Consider the following 20271-nt stretch of genomic DNA (forward strand, 5'->3'; position numbering starts at 1 on the left):
GGGGGGGGGGGTTCGCTATGCTTTGAGATCTCAAACTTAGAGTTGTTGCAATGCATTGATGTGTTTTCACCCACTCACACACCATAATATAACATTCAAAGTAGAGAAGTCTAAATTCAAATTCTGGGCAATCGGTCAGTCAGTCGGTCGGTCTATCGTCTGACATCTATTAAGTCTAGTTATGAAAATGGGATACCAAACTAAGATGGGTCCGCAGACTTTGAAACTTCCAACCCTTTGATTCTTGTAACTCAATCGCTTGGAGTAAAAACAACAAAATTTGTAAGTTAATGTTATCTCTATCAAACTTAATCAATAAAAGAAGGACTTGTCTTTATTCTCTCTATAATCATCTAAAGATGTAATCTTTCACTTAACAATTAACTAGTTAATTTGATCAATAAGGACATAGTCTTCAACTTCTCAGTTAGACGGGAAGTAGTAAGTGAGGTACTCATTATTCGATCGTTTTTATTTTTTTCAAGAGGCTGACCCCTTTGCCTTAGCAAAAGAGACTTTGATTTTTTTTGATCCAGAAATGATTGGTCAGTTGATGATATCTATAATGCAAATTGAAGGCCTACAGTCATATGCCTGCCAACCTACTAATAAACTTGCACATCATCAACAACAACGATACATCACCCATATACAATGTGATCACCATACTATTTGGGTGTACCAACTACCACCACCCGCACTCATCCACACCACATCCACAATCACCACCATCGATGATCGTTGTCGTCACATGCTCATGTTAACATCACATCTTAAAGTAAGTTGTTGTTAATGAGTGTGCAAGTACTTTCAAGTCTCTTGCTTGGGACATACATTGTCATTACATTCCAACAACCAACATCATCAAATAACATTCAATCTCAATCACTCAATCACTCAATCACTCAATCAATCAATCAATCAATAATATAAAAGTGAAAGGATGGAAGTCAGACGACTGTCTGCTGAGTACTACTTAGGTCCAAGTTCGTTCACTGTCAAGGTATGTACATCCCATCAATGAATGGATCTCCAAACTAACATACTCAATCATACTCAATAGATTGACTTGGAAGGCATTACCAGCACATTGACATTCCAATCATTCGCCACAGTTGACAATGTCAAATATGAGATATTCAAACAGAACAGGGACATCCTAAAAGATCAAAGTCACCATGACTACCTCCTGGCTCTAAACAAGAGAGTATGTATTCATTCATGGATCACCCACTCACACATACTAACTGGAATAATTCCAATAGACTGATGTATTACAGATTGAGTTTGTCAAGTTTATATTTGCTCATGAGGGTATACAAAAGGCATTGACAACGAAGGAGGAAGCATCGATTGAGGTATTCCTTGTTCCAAAGCCAAATGAGATAAAGGCATTCATGAAGAAGGCTGATAGGATAAAGAAACAACTCATATCAATATCATCCAAACAACTTACCAAACATGTGGTCACACCATCACCATACGTATCACCCAATGTACAGTCCAATCAATCACTACCATCACTAGATATATGTCCAACATCACCACAACCATCACATTCATCATCTTCTTCATCATCAGCTCGCAACTCAACACATATGCCCGAGACGACAACACCAACATCATCACCTGGCAGCACATTCTTGGCGGTCAAAAGGATACCACGAGGTACTTTTGGCAATGCAATGGAGTTCAACCAATCAATGGATGGAAGAGTGGATTTATTACCCTTGGTACCTGGTCAAGCATCATCGTCCAACATCAACAACACTGGCCAATCATCGTCAACAAACAAATCAAACTCAAAGGATTATGGCGATAATCTATCACCTCGTGGATCAAGAATACTTAAACCGCGATTTGATGCTGAGGATCCAATGGATCGCGATATCCTCCCACCAAACAACGAGATGGTATCACTTCAGCAACAGTTGGTCGACATTGAGGATGCCCAGCTGAAGTATCTCTCTAGGTCATTCGAGGACAATGACAATGATACACAGCAACATGATCACAAACATCACACACGCGATCACACGCATGAGGGTCTGGAGGAAGACGAAGATGAGCCCCTCGATGTTCTGAAGGATGTTGAGGACTTGCCAACGTGTTGGACTGACATGGTATCATTCGCAAATCACCCTTTGGATGATGTCAATGGATATCACAACTTCCCTGTGTTGGTCTCCACATCCAAAGACATGTCGGCAATATTTGGATGTCCCAGTGGAGCCACGGCCGCAGAGTTCAGACAGCATATCATCACACAGATGGAGAGTATGATTGCATCCATACGCAATGGATCAATGTCACTTGACCTCAGCTCAGATGGCCACTCGCCCATGGCCAACGACACCTCAATGCATGACCTTATCAGCTCGAGCTACCCTGGCATCCCCAGAGTGATCGTGGGTGCCACGCCCACGCCCAAGCAAGAGTCGTCGTCCAGCAACTTCACGCATAGGGTACCTTCAACCATCGTACCGCGATACAGTACACGTCTACAAGCAATCAATAAGCCACCAATAATGACAGCCAGGAGCAACAATGGAGTGTTCAGACAGCAACAGTCACGCAGTCCAATATGCATTGGCAGTGGAAGGGATGCCTCGTTCTCATTGGGTGAGCAACGCGACCAAACTATCAAGGCGACGGTACAACGAAGGAAGTTGGCACAGATCCACATTGCATCACTACTTGGACGGCCCATCGCCTGGACCAAGGACGACTCAGAAGTGAAGCAGTTCAGAAGTATAATGGAGAATGTATTCAATCTTCATGAGCTGGACAAGCGCGAGCGTATCAAGATCACGCTGGCGCCAACTATGGCGACCAAGATTGGCGATGATCCATTGCTCCCAACAGCATTCCACATCAAGGTTTACATCCCCCCAGACAATCACTCAACGACCATTTGTGTAAATGGTGTCGACTTGATCAGCCACATCATTGAGCGTGTCGTGGCCAAACAACACTCTGCCACGCTGCTACTGGATCACAAGGCATCAGACTTTGTATTGAGGATAACAGGCACATCCGATCATATTATCAATGATTGTGAGATCAAGAGGCTGGAGCATGTTAGGTATAGACTACAAAGGAAGTTGGACATCAAGTTCAGTTTGGTCAATCGGTCAACTTTACCCAACATGATGATGGGTGGTGGCTACATCGACGGTGCAAGTCAAGACATTGTAGTGATAAACAACTCAATACCAGTGCGTAGCAACGACAAAAAGGCCACTGCCAAGTCAATCCTGCCGCAACAGACCGCCATCATAGGGTCGGCGCGATACTTGAGCCTCAGTCCAGCCATGTCGGCGTCCGGCTCCACGATCTCATCAAAGCCCACGAGACACTCTATCCTGTTGAGTGAGATCAACAGACCATTCGAGATACGAATCATATGTCTTGAGAACCTCACTGGCTCGCTGTTCTCATCACTCACCCCTGATGCGCCACTCAATGATATCAAACTCACAATTGTCGTCAGTCTGTACCATGGCGACGACCTGCTCACTGAGCCACTGGAGACCACATTCAAGTCAGTGCACAATCCACTCTGGTGTGAATGGCTAAGATCCACATTGTTGTTGTGTGATGTTCCACGCGCAGCCAAGGTGTGCATCACAATGTACGCATCAGTTGGCGAACGACCCAAGATCAGCATAGGCTGGGCAGACCTTCAACTGATAGACCATCGAGGCAATCTACAAAACGGTGTGATTGGACTGATGTTATGTCCAGGTGATCGTGCCGCTGCTTCATCAGCAGTAGCCGTGGCCTACAATCAAACATGTCCATCTCTTGTGATTGAGTTTGCTCAATTCCCATTCCCTGTGCTTTCACCTCGTCCATTATCCAGACGCGAGACCCGTGCCAACTCATCAACTTCCCCTGTCGCCGACAACGATCATAAGGACAACAAGAACTATGTTGAACCTCGACGACATGACTTGGAGCGCATGGAGCTGCTGATCAAGCGTCATCCAATGAATGAGATGTCCACACTTGATCGCCAGTTCATTTGGATGTATCGCGTGTACCTCAAGGGAGTCTATCCAAACTCATTGCCAAGGATACTGCAATGTGTCCATTGGAGTAATCCTCACGAGGTCAAGCAGGTCCATGAGCTGCTGGCCGACTGGCCCCAGATCCCGCCAACTGATGCCATCGAACTGCTGGACATCAAGTTTGCAGATGAACTTGTTCGCGAGTATGCCGTCACTTGTCTTCTTCCACTAAGTGACCAGGAGCTAGTGCGATACCTACTTCCATTGGTCCAATCACTCAAACATGAGCCATACCATGACTCATCACTCGGTCGCTTCCTCATACAACGAGCATTGGCCAATCGTGCAATGATTGGACATCGATTCTTCTGGCTCCTCGAGGCTGAGCTACATGACCCCAGACACTCTGACAGATGTGCACTCATACTGGAGACTTTCCTCAAGGGCTGTGGAGACCAACGCCACGAGTTTGTCAAGCAGATGGAGGTCGTGACCAAGCTGTGCTCCATCGCTCAATCAATCAAACTGGCACCAACCAACAAGAGGAAGCAGATGCTGCATGATGAGTTGACGCGTGTAGAGTGGCCAAACACATTCCATCTACCGACATCAGTGACAACCCAGGCATGTGGCATCATCATTGATGAGTGTCGCTGGCTGGACTCATCCATTGCAACTTTGTTGCTCGTATTCCAGAATGTTGATCCGATGGGCGATCCCATCAGAGTTGTGTACAGACATGGCGATGACCTCCGTCAAGATATGTTCACACTGAACATGATGTCATTGATGGATGATATATGGAAGAGTAATGGACTCGATCTACACATGTCCATTTACAATGTGACGGCCACTGGTGAGCGATCTGGATTCATCGAGGTGATGGTGGACACGCCACACATCCTGGCCAATATCCACAAGGAGACCAATACAATATCAAAGATACCAGGACTTGCTGGATGGATCAAAGAGAGGAACCAAAGTGACGCTGACTACGAGTCTGCCGTTCAAAACTTCATCCACTCACTCGCCGGCTACTCCGTAGCCACACACAGTCTTGGCATCGGAGACAGGCAACACGACGACACCGACATCATGGTTACAAACTCTGGTCACCTACTACGTAAGTTGATTGATTCACCATTCGCTGGAACCATCCACTCACTCATTCAATCACTTGATCAATCATACAGACAAGGACTTTGCTCACTTCCTTGGAAGTGTTAGGAAGAGTATTCAATCAAGTTCAAAGAAGGACAAGGTCATGCCATTGATAGTGACTGCCGAGTTTGTGACGGTGATGGGTGGAGAGAAGAGTAGTTTGTTTAAATGGTTCTCAGATCTCTGTTGTCTATCATTCGATCTGATCAGGAAACACGTCTCATTGTTCATTGTCCTGTTCAAACTGGTACTGTCAACTGGTATCTCAGAGTTGTCAAGACGTAGTGACATTGAGTATCTGCGGTCGTCCTTCATGGTAGAAGCGGCAGACGACGAACAAGCCAAACAATCATTCGAGACCCTCATCCAGAAGAGTCTAAGGAAGAAGACGACACCACAATAAAGACCAATCCATTTGATGGACTTTACTTCCAATCATCTTGATTCGCCATGTTTGTTACCTGTATTATTATATGATGGATGGTGATGGAGGATGTGTAATGAAAGGGATGAAGGTGTTTATTTCAAATGGGACAACAACAATCAGATGATCGATCGATCGATTTAGTTGTTGGTTGGGGCTGGGCGGCGCTCACCTCCCTCCTCGTTTCTTCTGTATCCACCTCTGCTCATGCCACCACGTCCACGCTGTGGGCGGTCACCTCTCTGTATTGCATTGATTAAGTTGATTGGTTGAACAAGGAGTTAGCTATCTTTGTTCCAACATTTTCTCTGACTGTCTGTCTGATGTTTGTCTCGTCTTGTCTGTTGTGTCTTCATTGCTGTTGATCGATCATTCGTTGGTTCGTTCGTCGTACGATCATTCATTCATACGCTCGCTTGATCGTTCATTCGCTAAAGTGATCTCGCTTCAATCGATAGATAACCCTGCTGTATATCGCGATGATGATGTTGCTGTAGTAGTGTAGACACTTACGAAACCTGGGGTGAACTCTCCACTTGGACCAACACGCTTGCCATCCTCGAATCTCTCTGGACGGCCTGATCTCTCGGATCTCTCGTTTCTCTCCATCTGACGAGCAGCTGGCTTGCGGAGGGTCGATGGGACGACAGACTCTGGCAACTGGAGGTACTGACGGAGGTACTGAATACCTTGGTCAGTGAGGGTGAAGTAGTAGTACTGCCAGTTGAAGATCTCAGTGACGTGCTGTCTGGACTTGAGGGACTTCAAGGCGATGATAACCTCGAGGTTGGAAACACCCTCAACGTTTGGGTGGGTCTTGGCACCAAAGTCCTTCTTGGCAACCATAACTCCCTCTGTTTGATTGTCAATGTCGTCGTGTTAGTGATACTCTGTTCCATCATTCATTCATTCATTCATTCATTCATTCGTTCGTTGTGTCATCCAATGTTGTTGTCGTCTTCGTCGTAGTCTGTTGTATCTATCGCGTATCTTTGTTTGATCGATTGATTGGATGATGAATCGCGATAATTGATTGGATTGATTGTCTACCTTTGAAGAGAGAGTTGTAGATCTTGAGACGGTGGTCAGTTGGGATGATCATTCTATCTCTGTTATATGTGATGAGGATACAGGATGCAATCAACGCGAGAAAAAGACTGAGCCTGGTTCACAAGCCTATCCGATATCCTGTGTGCATCCTGCCTGACCTGAGTCCACCCCTCCACACGACTTGCGAGAGAAGAGGGATGACAGCCAGAACTCAAGACTTCACAAAACTTTTGATTTTTTCAATTTAATTTCATTTCAACATAACGTTACATTAACCTCACTTCCAAATCAAGTGATGATCAATTATGAAGTTGATAAATGGATGACTAATTGATTATGAATATTCAGTCCTGTCCAAGATATAAATCAAAACAATAATGAGTGTATGTTCAAACATAATATTGGAACTATCCCATCAATCAATCAATCAATCACTAATCAATGTGGTGTGTAGGCTTCACTTGTTGGCGCGACTGGAAGACGTGTGGCTATACTTGGTGGAGGTGTGTCAGGACTGTCCACACATCATTATCTCACAAAGAATGTATCAAGATTGAACAAAACGAGGACATCATCTCCAGATGATCAACAGCAACTTCATATTGATGTATTTGAATCACAATCACAACTTGGAGGCTGGATGCAGACCAAGCACATCAATGACTCAACTGTGGTGGAGATTGGTCCAAGAAGTATTCGTGTGGCTGGTCATGGAAGAAGTACACTTGATCTCGTGTCTGAGCTGCGACTGGACAATCAGGTCATATTCGCATCAAAGAAGGCAAAGACCAGACACATGATGATTGATGGAATTGTCGTCCAACTGCCCTCCTCATTCCTAGGCGCATTGGCATTTGCTTACAAACATTCATTGTTCCAACCAGTCCTTTCTGAGCCATCCAAGCCGAAGGGTCAGGGTCAAGAAGGGGACGATGAGTCCATTCAATCATTCTTCACCAGACGATTGGGAGCCACGATTGCCAATCGATTCATCGAACCTGTTTGTCTTGGAATCTATGGAGGCGATGTCAGTCGCATGTCTATACGCTCATGCTTCCCAACAATGTATGAGTATGAGCATGAGTATGGATCACTGATCAGGGGTGCGCTATTCCACAAGAAGGCCACGCAAACAGAGGACTTGGCACTATCATTGGATCACGATTCAATTCGTCGTGTAAAGTCAATACTCAATAAGGATACCGATGAAAGTGGTATATTCTCATTCAAGAATGGACTGTCCACACTCACAGATGCACTGGGCAAGGCTGTGCCACAACAACATCTTCACCTCGGCAAGAGCATCATGTCAGTGCACGCAAATGGCAACAAGGGTTCATTCACAGTGGTGGACAATACTGGTGCCAGTCATGAGTGCGACTCAGTCATCTCCACACTGCCACTTGGACAACTGACAACAATCGTGGGGGAGATGGACAGCACACTGGCCAGATTATGCGCGCAACAAGAATACTCTAGTATCGCCGTGATCAATCTGGTGTATGACTCACCGATTGTCCGTTCAAAGGTGGCCGGATTAGGTTTTGGCTATCTTGTGGCGTCGTGTGAGTCCCAGCCGGTACTTGGCGTGGCCATCGATTCCAACACATTCCCAACATTCGTCAACGATCAATCAAAATGTATCATAACAGTGATGATAGGTGGTAACAAAGGTATTGGTCAAAGGAATCCATCATGGATAGATGTTGACAAAATCAATGATCACGATCACAATGGTCAATCAAAGTTGGTTAATATTGCAATTGATCATATCAACAAATATATATTATCAACATCATCAACATCAAGTACATCAACAACAATAAGTCCAGTTGAAAGTATGGTTAGAGTATGTCATGATGCCATACCTCATTATATAATTGGACATCAACAATTGATCAAAGATATTACAACACATTTGGAAAAGAAATATAATGGAACATTCATTATCGGTGGCAATAGCATGTATGGTGTTGGTCTGAATGATGCCATATTCAATTCCAAACGTATTGCCAATCGTCTTGTAAATACAATATATAATAAATAACATATAAGTTATTTAATATCCATGTATATATGTCGTCATCCTCAATCCAAGATCATCAAGTTGATCAAAAGGTGCCACATCCAGGTGCTGACGTTTGACAAAAAGTGTGTACCCCCCTTCAAGCCAATCTCAACAATTCATTGACTTGTTCATCTCTCTCATTCATTCAATCAATCAATCAAGTTGAGCATCAATCATACAGACACATAGATACTTAGATACTTAGATAGATAGGAGATGGGACAGGGACTATCTACATATACACAATTCCCTTATGTTATAGGTACACCTATAACATCGTATCAGGGAAAGTCAATATGGACATTGCACACTGGTACAAAGAAGGATGATGGTAGCCCAGTGTCTATATTCTCATTCGATATAAAGAAGAGTCCTGCCAAGATTGACGTTGCAAAGAATGGATTCAAGCGTGCAAAGACTATTAGACATCCAAACTTCCTCACCTATCTCGATGGCATTGAGCTCGAGACCAACATTTACATCGTCACCGAGCCCGTCACGCCACTCGATGAACTGATCGACGACATCAGGAAGTATGATAATGCTATATCATGGGGTGTATATCAGATAACTGTATGTTGTATTCATTCATTCATTCAACCAATCATACTCATTCTTCATCATCCCTTACAGAAAGCATTATCATTCGCCAACAATGATGTCAATCTTGCACATGGCAATGTTAATACGACGACAGTGTTTGTAACAAAGGCAGGCGATTGGAAGCTGGGTGGATTGGACCTACTCTGCGATATCAGAGACTCCAACCCAATCTTGAAGCAGCATGGTGATATCGTACCTGTAAAGTACAAGCCACCAGAGATAACCAAAGGTCTCTGGCCTCAGATCAATACTGCGCCACCAATCGCTATCGATTCATGGATGCTTGGTATGTTATGATAATCAACAACACAGAGAGAGACTACACTTACTAATCATTGATTGATCAACAACATCAGGATGTTTGATTTATGAATGCTATAATGGACCAATGAGCAAGTCTGATGATGTTAGGGATCTTTCAAAGATACCAAAGGAGGTTCATACTTCTTATCAGAAGTGCTTTGCCGCCAAGGCCGAATCCAGATTGAATCCCTCCAAGTTCCTCGAGTGTCCATACTTCAATAACATCTTTGTGGAGACCTGTGTCTTCCTGGAGAACATCACTCTCAAGGATAACTTTGAGAAGGAAGCATTCTTTAAGTAAGTGTCAACCGGTGGTGGATTATTGATTGATTGAATCATTGACTGACACATGGATATATATAATGTAGGAAGCTGGATCATCACATTGACAAGATACCGATGAACATTTGTAAATTTAAGATACTGCCTCATTTGATCACTGCCTTTGACTTTGGACCTGTCAATCCAAAGATATTGGGCACATTGATGAAGATCAGTGCCAATCTATCCACGGAGGAGTACGTCACCAAGGTGGTACCAAGCGTGGTCAAGTGGTTCCAGTCCGACGACAGATCACTACGTGTCAACCTGCTCGAGAATCTCGAGCACTACATCCAGCATCTCACACCGGCCATCATCAACGATCAGATCTTCCCCAACGTTGTAAATGGATTCAATGACAAGCCTGCACTCAAAGAGGTCACCATCAAGTCAATGCTTCTCTTCGCACCAAAGGTAATGCCAACAAACATTATTGATTGATCATCCAGTCACTCACTCAATCAATCATCCATGTATAGCTCTCGGAAAAGACGATGATTCAATTGTTGAAGTACTTTGCAGCATTGCAGAAGGACCCTGAGCCTGGTATTAGGACAAACACAACGATTTGTCTTGGTAGGATCGCTGAGCATATCAACGAGCAGACAAGGAAGAGAGTGTTGATCCCTGCATTTGCAACTTCGCTCAAGGATCCATTTGTACCATCGCAGAATGCAGGTCTCTCTGCATTCATGTTCACACAGGGCCACTACAACGCCGAGGAGATAGCCACAAGAATCCTGCCAGAGATCTCCCGTTGTCTCATCAGTCCAGACAAGTCGATAAGGGCCACAGCACTACAAGCTATGAACCTGTTTATCAAGAAGGTTGAGACGATGATGGCTTCAATTGTAAGTAGTTGTCATGGAATCCATCATGGTGAGCATGTGTCTAACTATCATCCAATCATGCAGGGCACCGATCAGAATACATCACCATTGTCTGGTAGTGGTGGAGCTCAAGGACAGACACATGCACAAGGTGGACAGCAGGGACATAGTCAACAGGGACAAGAGTCAATGTTGGGATGGGCTTATGGTCTAACAAAGAAATATATATCCCCAACTGGCAATGAGAATGGACAACCATCACCAATTGCACCAAGTCAACCACATCAACAACAGGCATCTAAGGGAACATCTTCATCATCATCACAGTCACAGTCACAACAACAACAACAGCAGCCTAAACAAACAAACACTCGTGTTGTCCAACCATCCAACACATCAAAGGACTCGAATGGATGGGACGACGAGGATGAACTGGACATTGACGAGGAGGACAACTACTCAAACGACCGTCGCAACACTTCATCAAACACATCAAAGAGCACTGGCTACTCATCATCGTCAACATCATCGTCCAGGAATACTCAGTCGGATTCACCTCCAATCGCTCAGACAAAGGGCATGTCACTGGTATCCAAGCCAAAGACACAGGCTAGCAAGCTGTCCAAGTTCTCATTTGAAGAGGAGGATTCGAACTGGGGAGACAATGTGGTCTCGCCACCAACCTCTGCCGTCACAACCAAGTCCAGCAGCGGTGGACAATCTGATTGGGGCAATGGATGGGATGACGAGCCAACGATCACCACCAACACTTCCTCAGTCAAGTCACTAAAGAAGACAACGGCAGCAAGCAAACCAGCTAGCAAGAGTGTTGCAGCACCATCCAGCGATGGATGGGATTCATGGGATGACTAAGCCATCACTTGTTAGCTTGATTGCTTCATTCAACAACAATAAACCTAAAAGTATCCAAAGTCTATACAGATGCCAAGGTTGAGAAGGAAGTTTATATCGAGAAGAACTTTACACCAAGATTGTTGTCGCTGCCAGAGAATACCTGTGCCTTGTTCTGTTTCTCCAATACCTTCAATGCCTTCATCAATGTAGTTGTGTCTATATCATGGAACTCTGTTGATTGATCAATGATGGTGTTAGTTTGAGAGAGAGAGTCTGTTGTGATGCTGGCATTCATACCTAGATTTGTAGTATCCTCTCCCTTTTGTATCTCCCATAGTGTAAGGATTGAGTTTGTGTGTCCACTGTCACAGACCCACTTATATAGCATTGCAGCCCATTCTTCAGGCTTCCTCCACCATACCAGTACTCTATTCTTATCCTTGTCAAGCCATTCACCATAACCATTATCAACAATCTCTTCAAATATCATCTTTGTAGTCTCTAAAGATAGTCTTCCTGTAATTATTCATTCATTCAATCATTCATGTTAATACAATGTACACATATAACTAAAGGTATAAACTAACTACTCACTCTTTATCTTATCATTGTTGAACAGTACAGAATCATTCTTTATACATTCGACGATGTCCATCACGTACATCTTGTGAAAGCGAGCATATGATAGTATCAGCTCCTGCCACATCTGTAACTGTTTCTTCTGTGTGTTCAGTACAGGTTGTAGTGTAAAGAATGGTTCCCTATTATAATATGAAGGGAATTGGAATGTACTATCTGTCATCCTTTAAGTTATATATATTCTATCTATCTATTATCTATTTAAGTTATAAATATCTCCTTTTTAATCAAATGATTGATTGAAGTTGTGCTTGTGAATGAGTGTCCACTGACTTTTAAAGTTGAACCCATAAATTAATCTATTTTGTACATGTAGAGATGATTCCTCTTGATTATTATTACTTGTGATTTGGTAGTGATGGTTGAGGATGAGTTGATGATGTTGTCCATTTGCTTCTATTCCTTGGATTACTACAACCTTCACTATCAACATTTACTTCACCACCTGGACCTTGGCACTTTCCACCTTTTGAAGCTCTCATCGACTCCAATTGTATTAATAATTGTGTTGATATATTCATTTTATTATTATCTCTATATTGTATAGCTATCTATCTATTTATATATATATTTTCTTGGGAAATGATATAAATGTACATTCATATGCATTTATCTCTCTCATCTCTATCCTTTCTTCACTCATTCACACTTCCCATCCGCTCATTCAAACACACAACCCTCCACCTTGCGTACATTACTAAACAAGGTGTGGTGGTGTGATGTATCCAAGCGCAGGTATACGTGAATGGGGTGGATCTTCAGATTCATTCAATGCATGTCATGAGATGAAGACAGGAAGACAAGAAGCAAGGTTATAATTGTTAATGTTAATGCTTCCTACCCTTGTTATATTATTGTTGTTGTTGTTGGAGACTACTACTACTACTACTACTTTGATCAACTTTGGTAATGTCATCCATTGATGATGAAGAAGAAGAAGATGAAGATGATACATGCTCATTCTCATTCTCATGATGATCTTGATCTTGATCCTCTAGTTGTCTCCATGATGGTGTACGCCTTGAATATATCCATTCGCTGACTATATATAATATTAGACCAACTGTTGTCATGATTACAATTGAACCATACATTGCAAATGGACCAAACTTATCGTAGATACGACCTCCAACCAATGATCCAACTCCAACTCCCAATCCCATATAGATTCCAAATAGTAGAGACTGACTGGTTGTCTCGAGTCCCTTGGGTGCCAAGTCCGAACATGTTCTTGAAGCGGCATTCCAAATACATGGGAATATAATACCATGCAGTAACTCAATTGGCAATATACTCCATGGACTTGCCTTTAACTTGATCACTGCCATGTAATACATCACTCTTATCAACAGTACTACATGTGCTGTGATAGTAAGTCTATATACTCCAAGCTTATTAATCAATTGCTTTCCAAAGAAGAACAATATTATCTCCTAATTAATGTATGTATGATTGATTGATTGAGTAAGTGATCGGAATGGCTCCAGACGAGTAATGATGATGATACTTACAAATACAACATTGATTGCTGATGCGATACCAATGATTGAGGTGGAACCATGGAGATCATGGGTCACGATGAGACCAAGGAAGTTGTTGTTCATAGCCATTCCAACTGCTATGACCATTACATTGAGGAGGTATAGTAACATCCTTTTGTTGGATAGAAGCACGATCAGTGCCCTTGTAAAATGTTGTGGAGGCTCTTGAAGTATCTGAGGACTTTGTGGCGTGTCCATCACGACTCCTTGAGGTGATGCATCATCACTATCATTATTATCCTCTGTCAAGTTGTTGTCAATGTCATTATCATTGATTATGAATGAATGTGCTTCGTCTGGTCCAGAGTTGGCTCCATCTTGATCAATAGTGATTGGATCATTGTTGGCCAAGACATCATCAGCCTCGGACTTGTCTTCCAAAGGCTTGCATTCCAATTCAATGTCACCATTATTGATTAAACTTTCGTCAGATGAGGTGATAGAGTCCATTGGTTTGTCAAAGTATAGAACATAGAATGCTATTGATAGGATAAACATGAAAGTGGAGTATACCAAGATGAATAGACGTTGAGTTCCAAATGCCTGTGATGCCAGGCCAATGCATGAAGCAGTCACTCCAAATCCAATACTTCCAAACATCCTTTGCTTTCCATACCTATATTGATTGATTGGAGTGATCATCATTGAGTGAGTGATGATTGATTGGAATAGTTCCAATGACTGATTGAGACGACTTACAGTTCACGTCGATGACCAAGTATCTTATAGGTTGTAGAGTCGAGGATGGGAAGGAGTGGAGACCAGACATTGGAGTTGAGTATGATTATGAGTATGACAATGATTGGAACGCGAACAAAGTATAGCATGAGAACAAGTGCAGATGAGCCAAGTGTAGTGATTATGGCAACACGTCGATGACATTGATACTTGTCGCACAGACCAGATGATATTATACTACTGAAGAACTGGCAGAATGGTGGAAAGAACAGAGTGATGCCAATCAGTGTGGCACTAAAGTTGATCGAGCGTAGGAACAATGGGACGTAGGCGCGCATGCTTCCAAATGTAGAGAACAGCAACACATAGAATATCTTTGGTGTTATTGGTGCTGGGAACTTATAAAAGACCTCTGGATCGCCATATCTATTATTAATGTTATCACTCTTGATATCATCGTCATCATGGTCGTCTGTGGCTTGTTGTTGGCGACCACTCAATGATAGTCTATTCCTAAAACTTAGGAATGATGTCTCAACAAACATATTGATTGATGTTGTTGTTGTTGTTGTTGTTGAGCAATGTTTAGAATTTAGTGATTGTTATTTAGATGGAATATGATTAATACATGTATTAATGTAATAGTAACAATGTAATATTATATTAATTGATGTAATGTCATATTGAATGGATATAATGGGTGTGTAATCTTGCTCCTCACTGTTTCTCTGTCTGTCTATCATACATCGATGTGCATTCATGCATTCAGTCTGTAGTAATCATTCTAATCAATCTCATGAACACAATGGATGATGATAGAACACAAAGAATGTTGTGTGTGTATGAGTGAGATGGGACCGAGCGAGTAAGAAGGTGAGCATGGTGTGTGTGAGTGAGAATGAAGGGGTGAGTGAGGGGGTGATCAAACGACAAAGGCACACATTGTTGTGATCATGAGTGTGTTTGGGTGTGTGGGGATACTCGATAATTAATGCATCACAACATAAACTAATTAATTATCTATGTCCCAGGCACTACCAGATCCAATAAAGATCTTTGTTGGTCACATCCGAGTTTAAATATGTTGTACCCGGCCGGCTGATTGTGATTGTGTTCCGCGGAACACGTCTGACGTCTGATCAATCATATAATCGATCAAAGTCAGTCCATGGACATGGTACATCATGACACTTGTACAAGTATTGTGTAGTGAGATCTCGTACTTTATTGTTTGGTGGTGTTCTTATTGTTGTTGCTGCTGTTCAAGTTGATGTCGATGAGTTTGACGAATGATATATCACCACGTGTTGCCACATTTGGATTGTTATCCAATTGATTCAATTGTCTACGGATATATCTTACTAGTAGGTCCAGTTGTGCAAAGCTTACATTCTCATTCATTGCCAATAGATTCCTCCACAATGCATCACTCATTATAGCATCATCAAACATTGCCTCATCATAAGACACCATTGATCCCAAGTAACTATTATAGAACTCCTTCAAGTACTTGGCTGCGAACCTATGATTGATCTAAAGTATGTTTGATTGATTGATCAGAGTATGTGTGAGTGTGTGTGTGGGGGTGGAATGATTCCAAGGACCCATGATACATACACCACCACGAACTATTCTTGTCTCCAAGTCCTCCCAAAACCTGTCATATAGGTCTGTTGTGAGCTTGGAACCATCTTTACCATCTTTGCGCAGACGTACAAAGACCATCCACATGTGTAGAACGGTCATGGCGAACCAGCCTCGAACGGTTGTTGGCAAACCGATGGCCTTGTACATCTCGGGGTTGGCAGTCTGATTGGCAATGGCGTCGTAGATCGAATGTGAGTTGTTTAGTGACAACGAATCGAATGAGTACAATCCCATCAACTTTAAGTACCACTTCTGCTTTGACTCATCAGTCATCTCATCGATCTTTAACATCTTTCTACCAGGCTTTGGTTGATAAACCAGTAGTGATGCATCAACTCTAATGCTTGGATCAATAATATTGTGTTTATCATCTGTTGTTGTTGTTGTTGTAGTTGTAGTTGTTGTTTCATTCTTCTTATTTGTTGTTGATGTTGAGTAATATATGATTGATGATGATGAGGTTGGACCTGCATTATTGAGGATGGCCTTGGTTGTGGAGCGACCAAATACACTCTTGACGAATGCGGTCGCAACTATATTTGATTGAGTTAATCTGTTTGAACTTATATATCTTAACATCATTGTGTTTATATATGTTTGTATTTATGTTTATATGTGATCACTGTTGTCGATAATGATGTGTAAATGATCTGGACCTTTGTACCCAAAATGAGTCCTTCGTTTTTTTCATACAAAAATCACCAAAACATCAAAATTCATCATAAAACGAGTGAGCCTTCTTCTTTTAATTTACAAACCAAACGACCGACAAAGAGATAAACAGTTACTAATATCTTGTATATGTATGTTTGACAAAAGCCTCGGCTTAAGCCTCGGCCTAAGCCCAGACCTAGTCCTAAGCCTCAGCCTAAGTACCACTCACTCACTCAATCATACTCAATCACAACAACGCTCAGACAAACAATGATTATACCTAGATTCACAATTGAACAGAACAATGACTTTGTTATTGTTGTTGCAAGGACACCTTATATTAGGGCCAATGAGGCTGACTTTTATTTGATGGACGATCAGTTCAAGTTTTATTGCAAGCCATACTTCCTTAGACTTACATTCCCACATCGTATCGTGGAGAATGGCAAAGAGAAGGCATCGTACAATGTCGATACACAGGAGTTCACATTCCAATTGCCCAAGGAGACATCTGGTCAGCACTTCCCCGATTTGGACATGATCACAAAGTTGTTGGATAAGAAGAAGTCTTCTGAAGGTGGCGCCAAGATACAACTTGTTGATGGTCAAGAGATTGATCAAGTGGATGGCGATGATGAAGATGAAGAAGCAGGTGATTATGAAGGTGATGAAGATGATGATGAAGCCGGAGACATGGCCGGTGAAGAATGGGAGTTTGAACAACATCAACAATCAGCTGAGGCTCCAAGTGTATGCATCCATCCACTCACTCATTCAATCATTTACTCACTCAATCCAATCCAATCCAAATCAATTCCAATCAATGATCATTAGTTGGATGAAGTTAGAAATAGACCACATTATGGATTCAATGATGGATATGTTGGATTCTTTGCAGACCTCCAATCAGAAATACTGGAGATCATTGATATTCCAAATATTGACAGTATTACCAAGGAAGAGAGATCATTAGTAAGAATAGAGTTGGAGAATCAAAAGTTTGATCCTGATCGATATATGTAAGTTTGGATTGATCAATCAACATCACTCAATCAATCATTCACTAACTCAATCACTTCATTCAAAGGGAGAACTTCTACTTCCAAGATGATGTTAATGAATTATTGCGATACAAAGCATTCTGGGAGGATGCAATTGAGAAGAAGAAACAACTAAAGGAACAGATGGCAGTGGATAATGTTGCACCTTTGGAAACACCTCTGGAAACAAACGTGGAAACATTGGAAACAGCGGAAACAAACACGGAAACACAAGCGGAAACATTGACAACAAAAGAGTTCAACCCATCAAACTTGGAGGAGTTTGGTGAGCTCACTAATGAGACTGAGTTCCAAGCTGATAGTGAGCTTCCAGACGATATAATCAATCAAATCAACGCAACATTGTCAAAGAAGATTGATATCGTGGGCCAGGCACCATCAGATACCAAGTCAAACACAACAACTAAAGACTATGACCAACTCAACAAACTGAAGAAAGTGGTGTCATTCACGGATGAGGAACGCGATACAATGAAGAACCTGCCAAACAAGGAGTACTTGGTCCAGAATAATGAGAAGTCTCTGCTGCTGGGCCTGGTCGACATCATGTTTGCTTACGCGTACAACGTACGCTCCAACTATGGCGACGACAACATCGAGTCGGCATGGACCATCTGCAAGGTCAGCCCCACATTGGCCGGCCTCGAGACATTCCGCTCGCTCAAGACCGTGCTGGCGGCGTGCTTCCGTCGCTCACTGGCCTACCCCCTGTACCGCAGCTGGTCACTGTCGGAGCGCGTCCTAAACGATGTGCGTCTGATCTTCCAGCTGGGCAAGAGATGTTTACTCAAGTGCCTGCTGGCGGTGCGCAAGAGTCTCGAGGGACACGAGTACAAATATTATCTGAACCGTCTGGTCATCGATGACTACTGTGTGTGGCTGCAGTACGCCAGTAAGAAGCGACTGCGCTCACTCAAGAAGAAGTTGAACTACTTTACCATTGCCAAGTCAGACGTTGAATGGCCTTTGGAGGCCTACGAGAAGTTGGTCCAAGAGGAAGGTATGGTGTTTGAGGATGTCGATCAAGAATGACCTCAAGGCTTGAGTATGTCCACGAATAAATACATTGTCCACTATCACCCAAATACTTTCTTTGAATGAAATATCCTATCCTCCATGTGTGATTGACGGTTATGATCAATCGGTAAATAAGTAGTATATGAGGAGATTATTTATAGGCTTCTCATGATCAATACCATAGTACTTTACATTACTTGGTACAATTGTTCTGATTACTCGCCAATGTAAACATTGTTGCCAAAGTAATTTGCCCAAGCAATCGCCAAAGTTACTAATATGAGTGCCAAAACAGACTCGCGACAGTCGTGTCACTCAACATCAAAAGGACAACCATGCATCTAATCTATCAAACAATGATGGACAAGTCTTTGTGGATGATGGAGCAAGATTCAGACCGCGAAGAGTGCCATGGCTCTATTTGGCAGTTTGGATAACTATCCATCAATTATGATTAAAGTGAATTATCTTAATAATATAAGTTGGTTGGTATATATTCTAATACTGCAAATGACTGGATTGTGGTTAATTGATGATGATGACAATCAATCAATCTACCCGTTGACCCCACCCACCCGTTCACCACAACCCACCAATAAAGGGCGCAGTCGCCTCGGAGCTGTCAAAGAAAGCCAACCAGCTCATTCAAAGTCTTTGCCATTGTCATCAACCAATCCATCAAACGTCAATCATTGAATCAATCAATCAATCAAACACCTGCTTGCATTACATACCTACCCACACAAGATATCCATTCCCTATGAGTCGGTTAGACGGAGCTCCTATGACTGTGACGTGAAATTTCAATTATTGTATTTGTTGTTGCAATCCAATCTACCCATTCAACAATCGTTTGGCAGGTTTGGGTGGAGTGTTTGGCAACACCAATCGGGCAATTAGTGTTTGCAGACCAATCCGATCATTTGCTGGAAGGTCACAATAGACTGCAAGAACAATAGTGATCACCATCAAAGGTCCTAAAGTGTTTGCATCCATCCTATTCATACACATCCACTTACACTTTGGAGATGAATTCTCCTTTGCCCCCTTGTTGGTTCTACTTCCATTGATCAAAACATACCAAACAGTCTAACGAACCACGTTTTCCAGTCGTTTCACAGAACGGTCAGATGACAAAATTTTTACTTTGGTGCTTTTCTGATGAGCGTGTGCGAAAATTACTTGTCCTGATCTCGAATGAATGATTGCATTTCACCCACCCATCAACCAAACTTGCAGACTCTGTTATAATAACGAAAAACGTGCAGCCCACTACCTTTATTATCTGCTTGCGTCACTCTTAGATGGGCTCATCTGAGCATGATCGCCCCCTCTCTCTTTTTTTTTACAATCCACCCTGTTCTGTTAACTACAACATGCCACCCACACACCTTCTCGCGCTATTC

General features: G+C 42.5%; 9 protein-coding genes across 9 annotated transcripts; 5 read left to right on the forward strand and 4 right to left on the reverse strand.

Annotated features, from left to right (window-relative positions):
* Window positions 1-943: 943 nt before the first annotated feature.
* SAMD00019534_031730 (hypothetical protein) lies at window positions 944-5577 on the forward strand (the record flags this gene model as incomplete). Its single annotated transcript, XM_012901306.1, has 4 exons — window positions 944-1003; window positions 1064-1207; window positions 1266-5136; window positions 5207-5577. The coding sequence occupies 4 exons, from the start codon at window positions 944-946 to the stop codon at window positions 5575-5577; spliced, it is 4446 nt and encodes a 1481-aa protein (XP_012756760.1).
* A 164-nt stretch (window positions 5578-5741) lies between these two features.
* On the reverse strand, window positions 5742-6700 carry SAMD00019534_031740 (hypothetical protein; the record flags this gene model as incomplete). Its single annotated transcript, XM_012901307.1, has 3 exons — window positions 5742-5840; window positions 6112-6452; window positions 6649-6700. Coding segments are annotated over 3 exons (492 nt in total), but the record flags the coding sequence as incomplete, so codon positions are not given.
* Window positions 6701-7126: 426 nt separating this feature from the next.
* On the forward strand, window positions 7127-8689 carry SAMD00019534_031750 (hypothetical protein; the record flags this gene model as incomplete). Its single annotated transcript, XM_012901308.1, has 2 exons — window positions 7127-8321; window positions 8352-8689. Coding segments are annotated over 2 exons (1533 nt in total), but the record flags the coding sequence as incomplete, so codon positions are not given.
* Window positions 8690-8932: 243 nt separating this feature from the next.
* Window positions 8933-11646, forward strand: SAMD00019534_031760 (hypothetical protein; the record flags this gene model as incomplete). Its single annotated transcript, XM_012901309.1, has 6 exons — window positions 8933-9289; window positions 9350-9605; window positions 9676-9919; window positions 9991-10357; window positions 10423-10794; window positions 10858-11646. 6 exons carry the CDS (start codon window positions 8933-8935, stop codon window positions 11644-11646), a joined length of 2385 nt encoding a protein of 794 aa, XP_012756763.1.
* A 91-nt stretch (window positions 11647-11737) lies between these two features.
* Window positions 11738-12430, reverse strand: SAMD00019534_031770 (hypothetical protein; the record flags this gene model as incomplete). The annotated part of the gene is made up of 3 exons (XM_012901310.1): window positions 11738-11859; window positions 11926-12144; window positions 12223-12430. 3 exons carry the CDS (start codon window positions 12428-12430, stop codon window positions 11738-11740), a joined length of 549 nt encoding a protein of 182 aa, XP_012756764.1.
* A 688-nt stretch (window positions 12431-13118) lies between these two features.
* On the reverse strand, window positions 13119-15031 carry SAMD00019534_031780 (hypothetical protein; the record flags this gene model as incomplete). Its single annotated transcript, XM_012901311.1, has 4 exons — window positions 13119-13287; window positions 13360-13700; window positions 13779-14424; window positions 14508-15031. The coding sequence occupies 4 exons, from the start codon at window positions 15029-15031 to the stop codon at window positions 13119-13121; spliced, it is 1680 nt and encodes a 559-aa protein (XP_012756765.1).
* A 682-nt stretch (window positions 15032-15713) lies between these two features.
* On the reverse strand, window positions 15714-16715 carry SAMD00019534_031790 (hypothetical protein; the record flags this gene model as incomplete). Its single annotated transcript, XM_012901312.1, has 2 exons — window positions 15714-16019; window positions 16104-16715. Coding segments are annotated over 2 exons (918 nt in total), but the record flags the coding sequence as incomplete, so codon positions are not given.
* A 324-nt stretch (window positions 16716-17039) lies between these two features.
* SAMD00019534_031800 (hypothetical protein) lies at window positions 17040-17523 on the forward strand (the record flags this gene model as incomplete). The annotated part of the gene is made up of 2 exons (XM_012901313.1): window positions 17040-17451; window positions 17488-17523. Coding segments are annotated over 2 exons (448 nt in total), but the record flags the coding sequence as incomplete, so codon positions are not given.
* Window positions 17524-17621: 98 nt separating this feature from the next.
* Window positions 17622-18874, forward strand: SAMD00019534_031810 (hypothetical protein; the record flags this gene model as incomplete). Its single annotated transcript, XM_012901314.1, has 2 exons — window positions 17622-17806; window positions 17875-18874. Coding segments are annotated over 2 exons (1185 nt in total), but the record flags the coding sequence as incomplete, so codon positions are not given.
* Between the last annotated feature and the right edge of the window lie 1397 nt (window positions 18875-20271).

This window comes from Acytostelium subglobosum, assembly GCF_000787575.1.
Source record: "Acytostelium subglobosum LB1 DNA, scaffold: scaffold5, whole genome shotgun sequence".
Classification (NCBI taxonomy): Eukaryota; Evosea; class Eumycetozoa; order Acytosteliales; family Acytosteliaceae; genus Acytostelium; species Acytostelium subglobosum.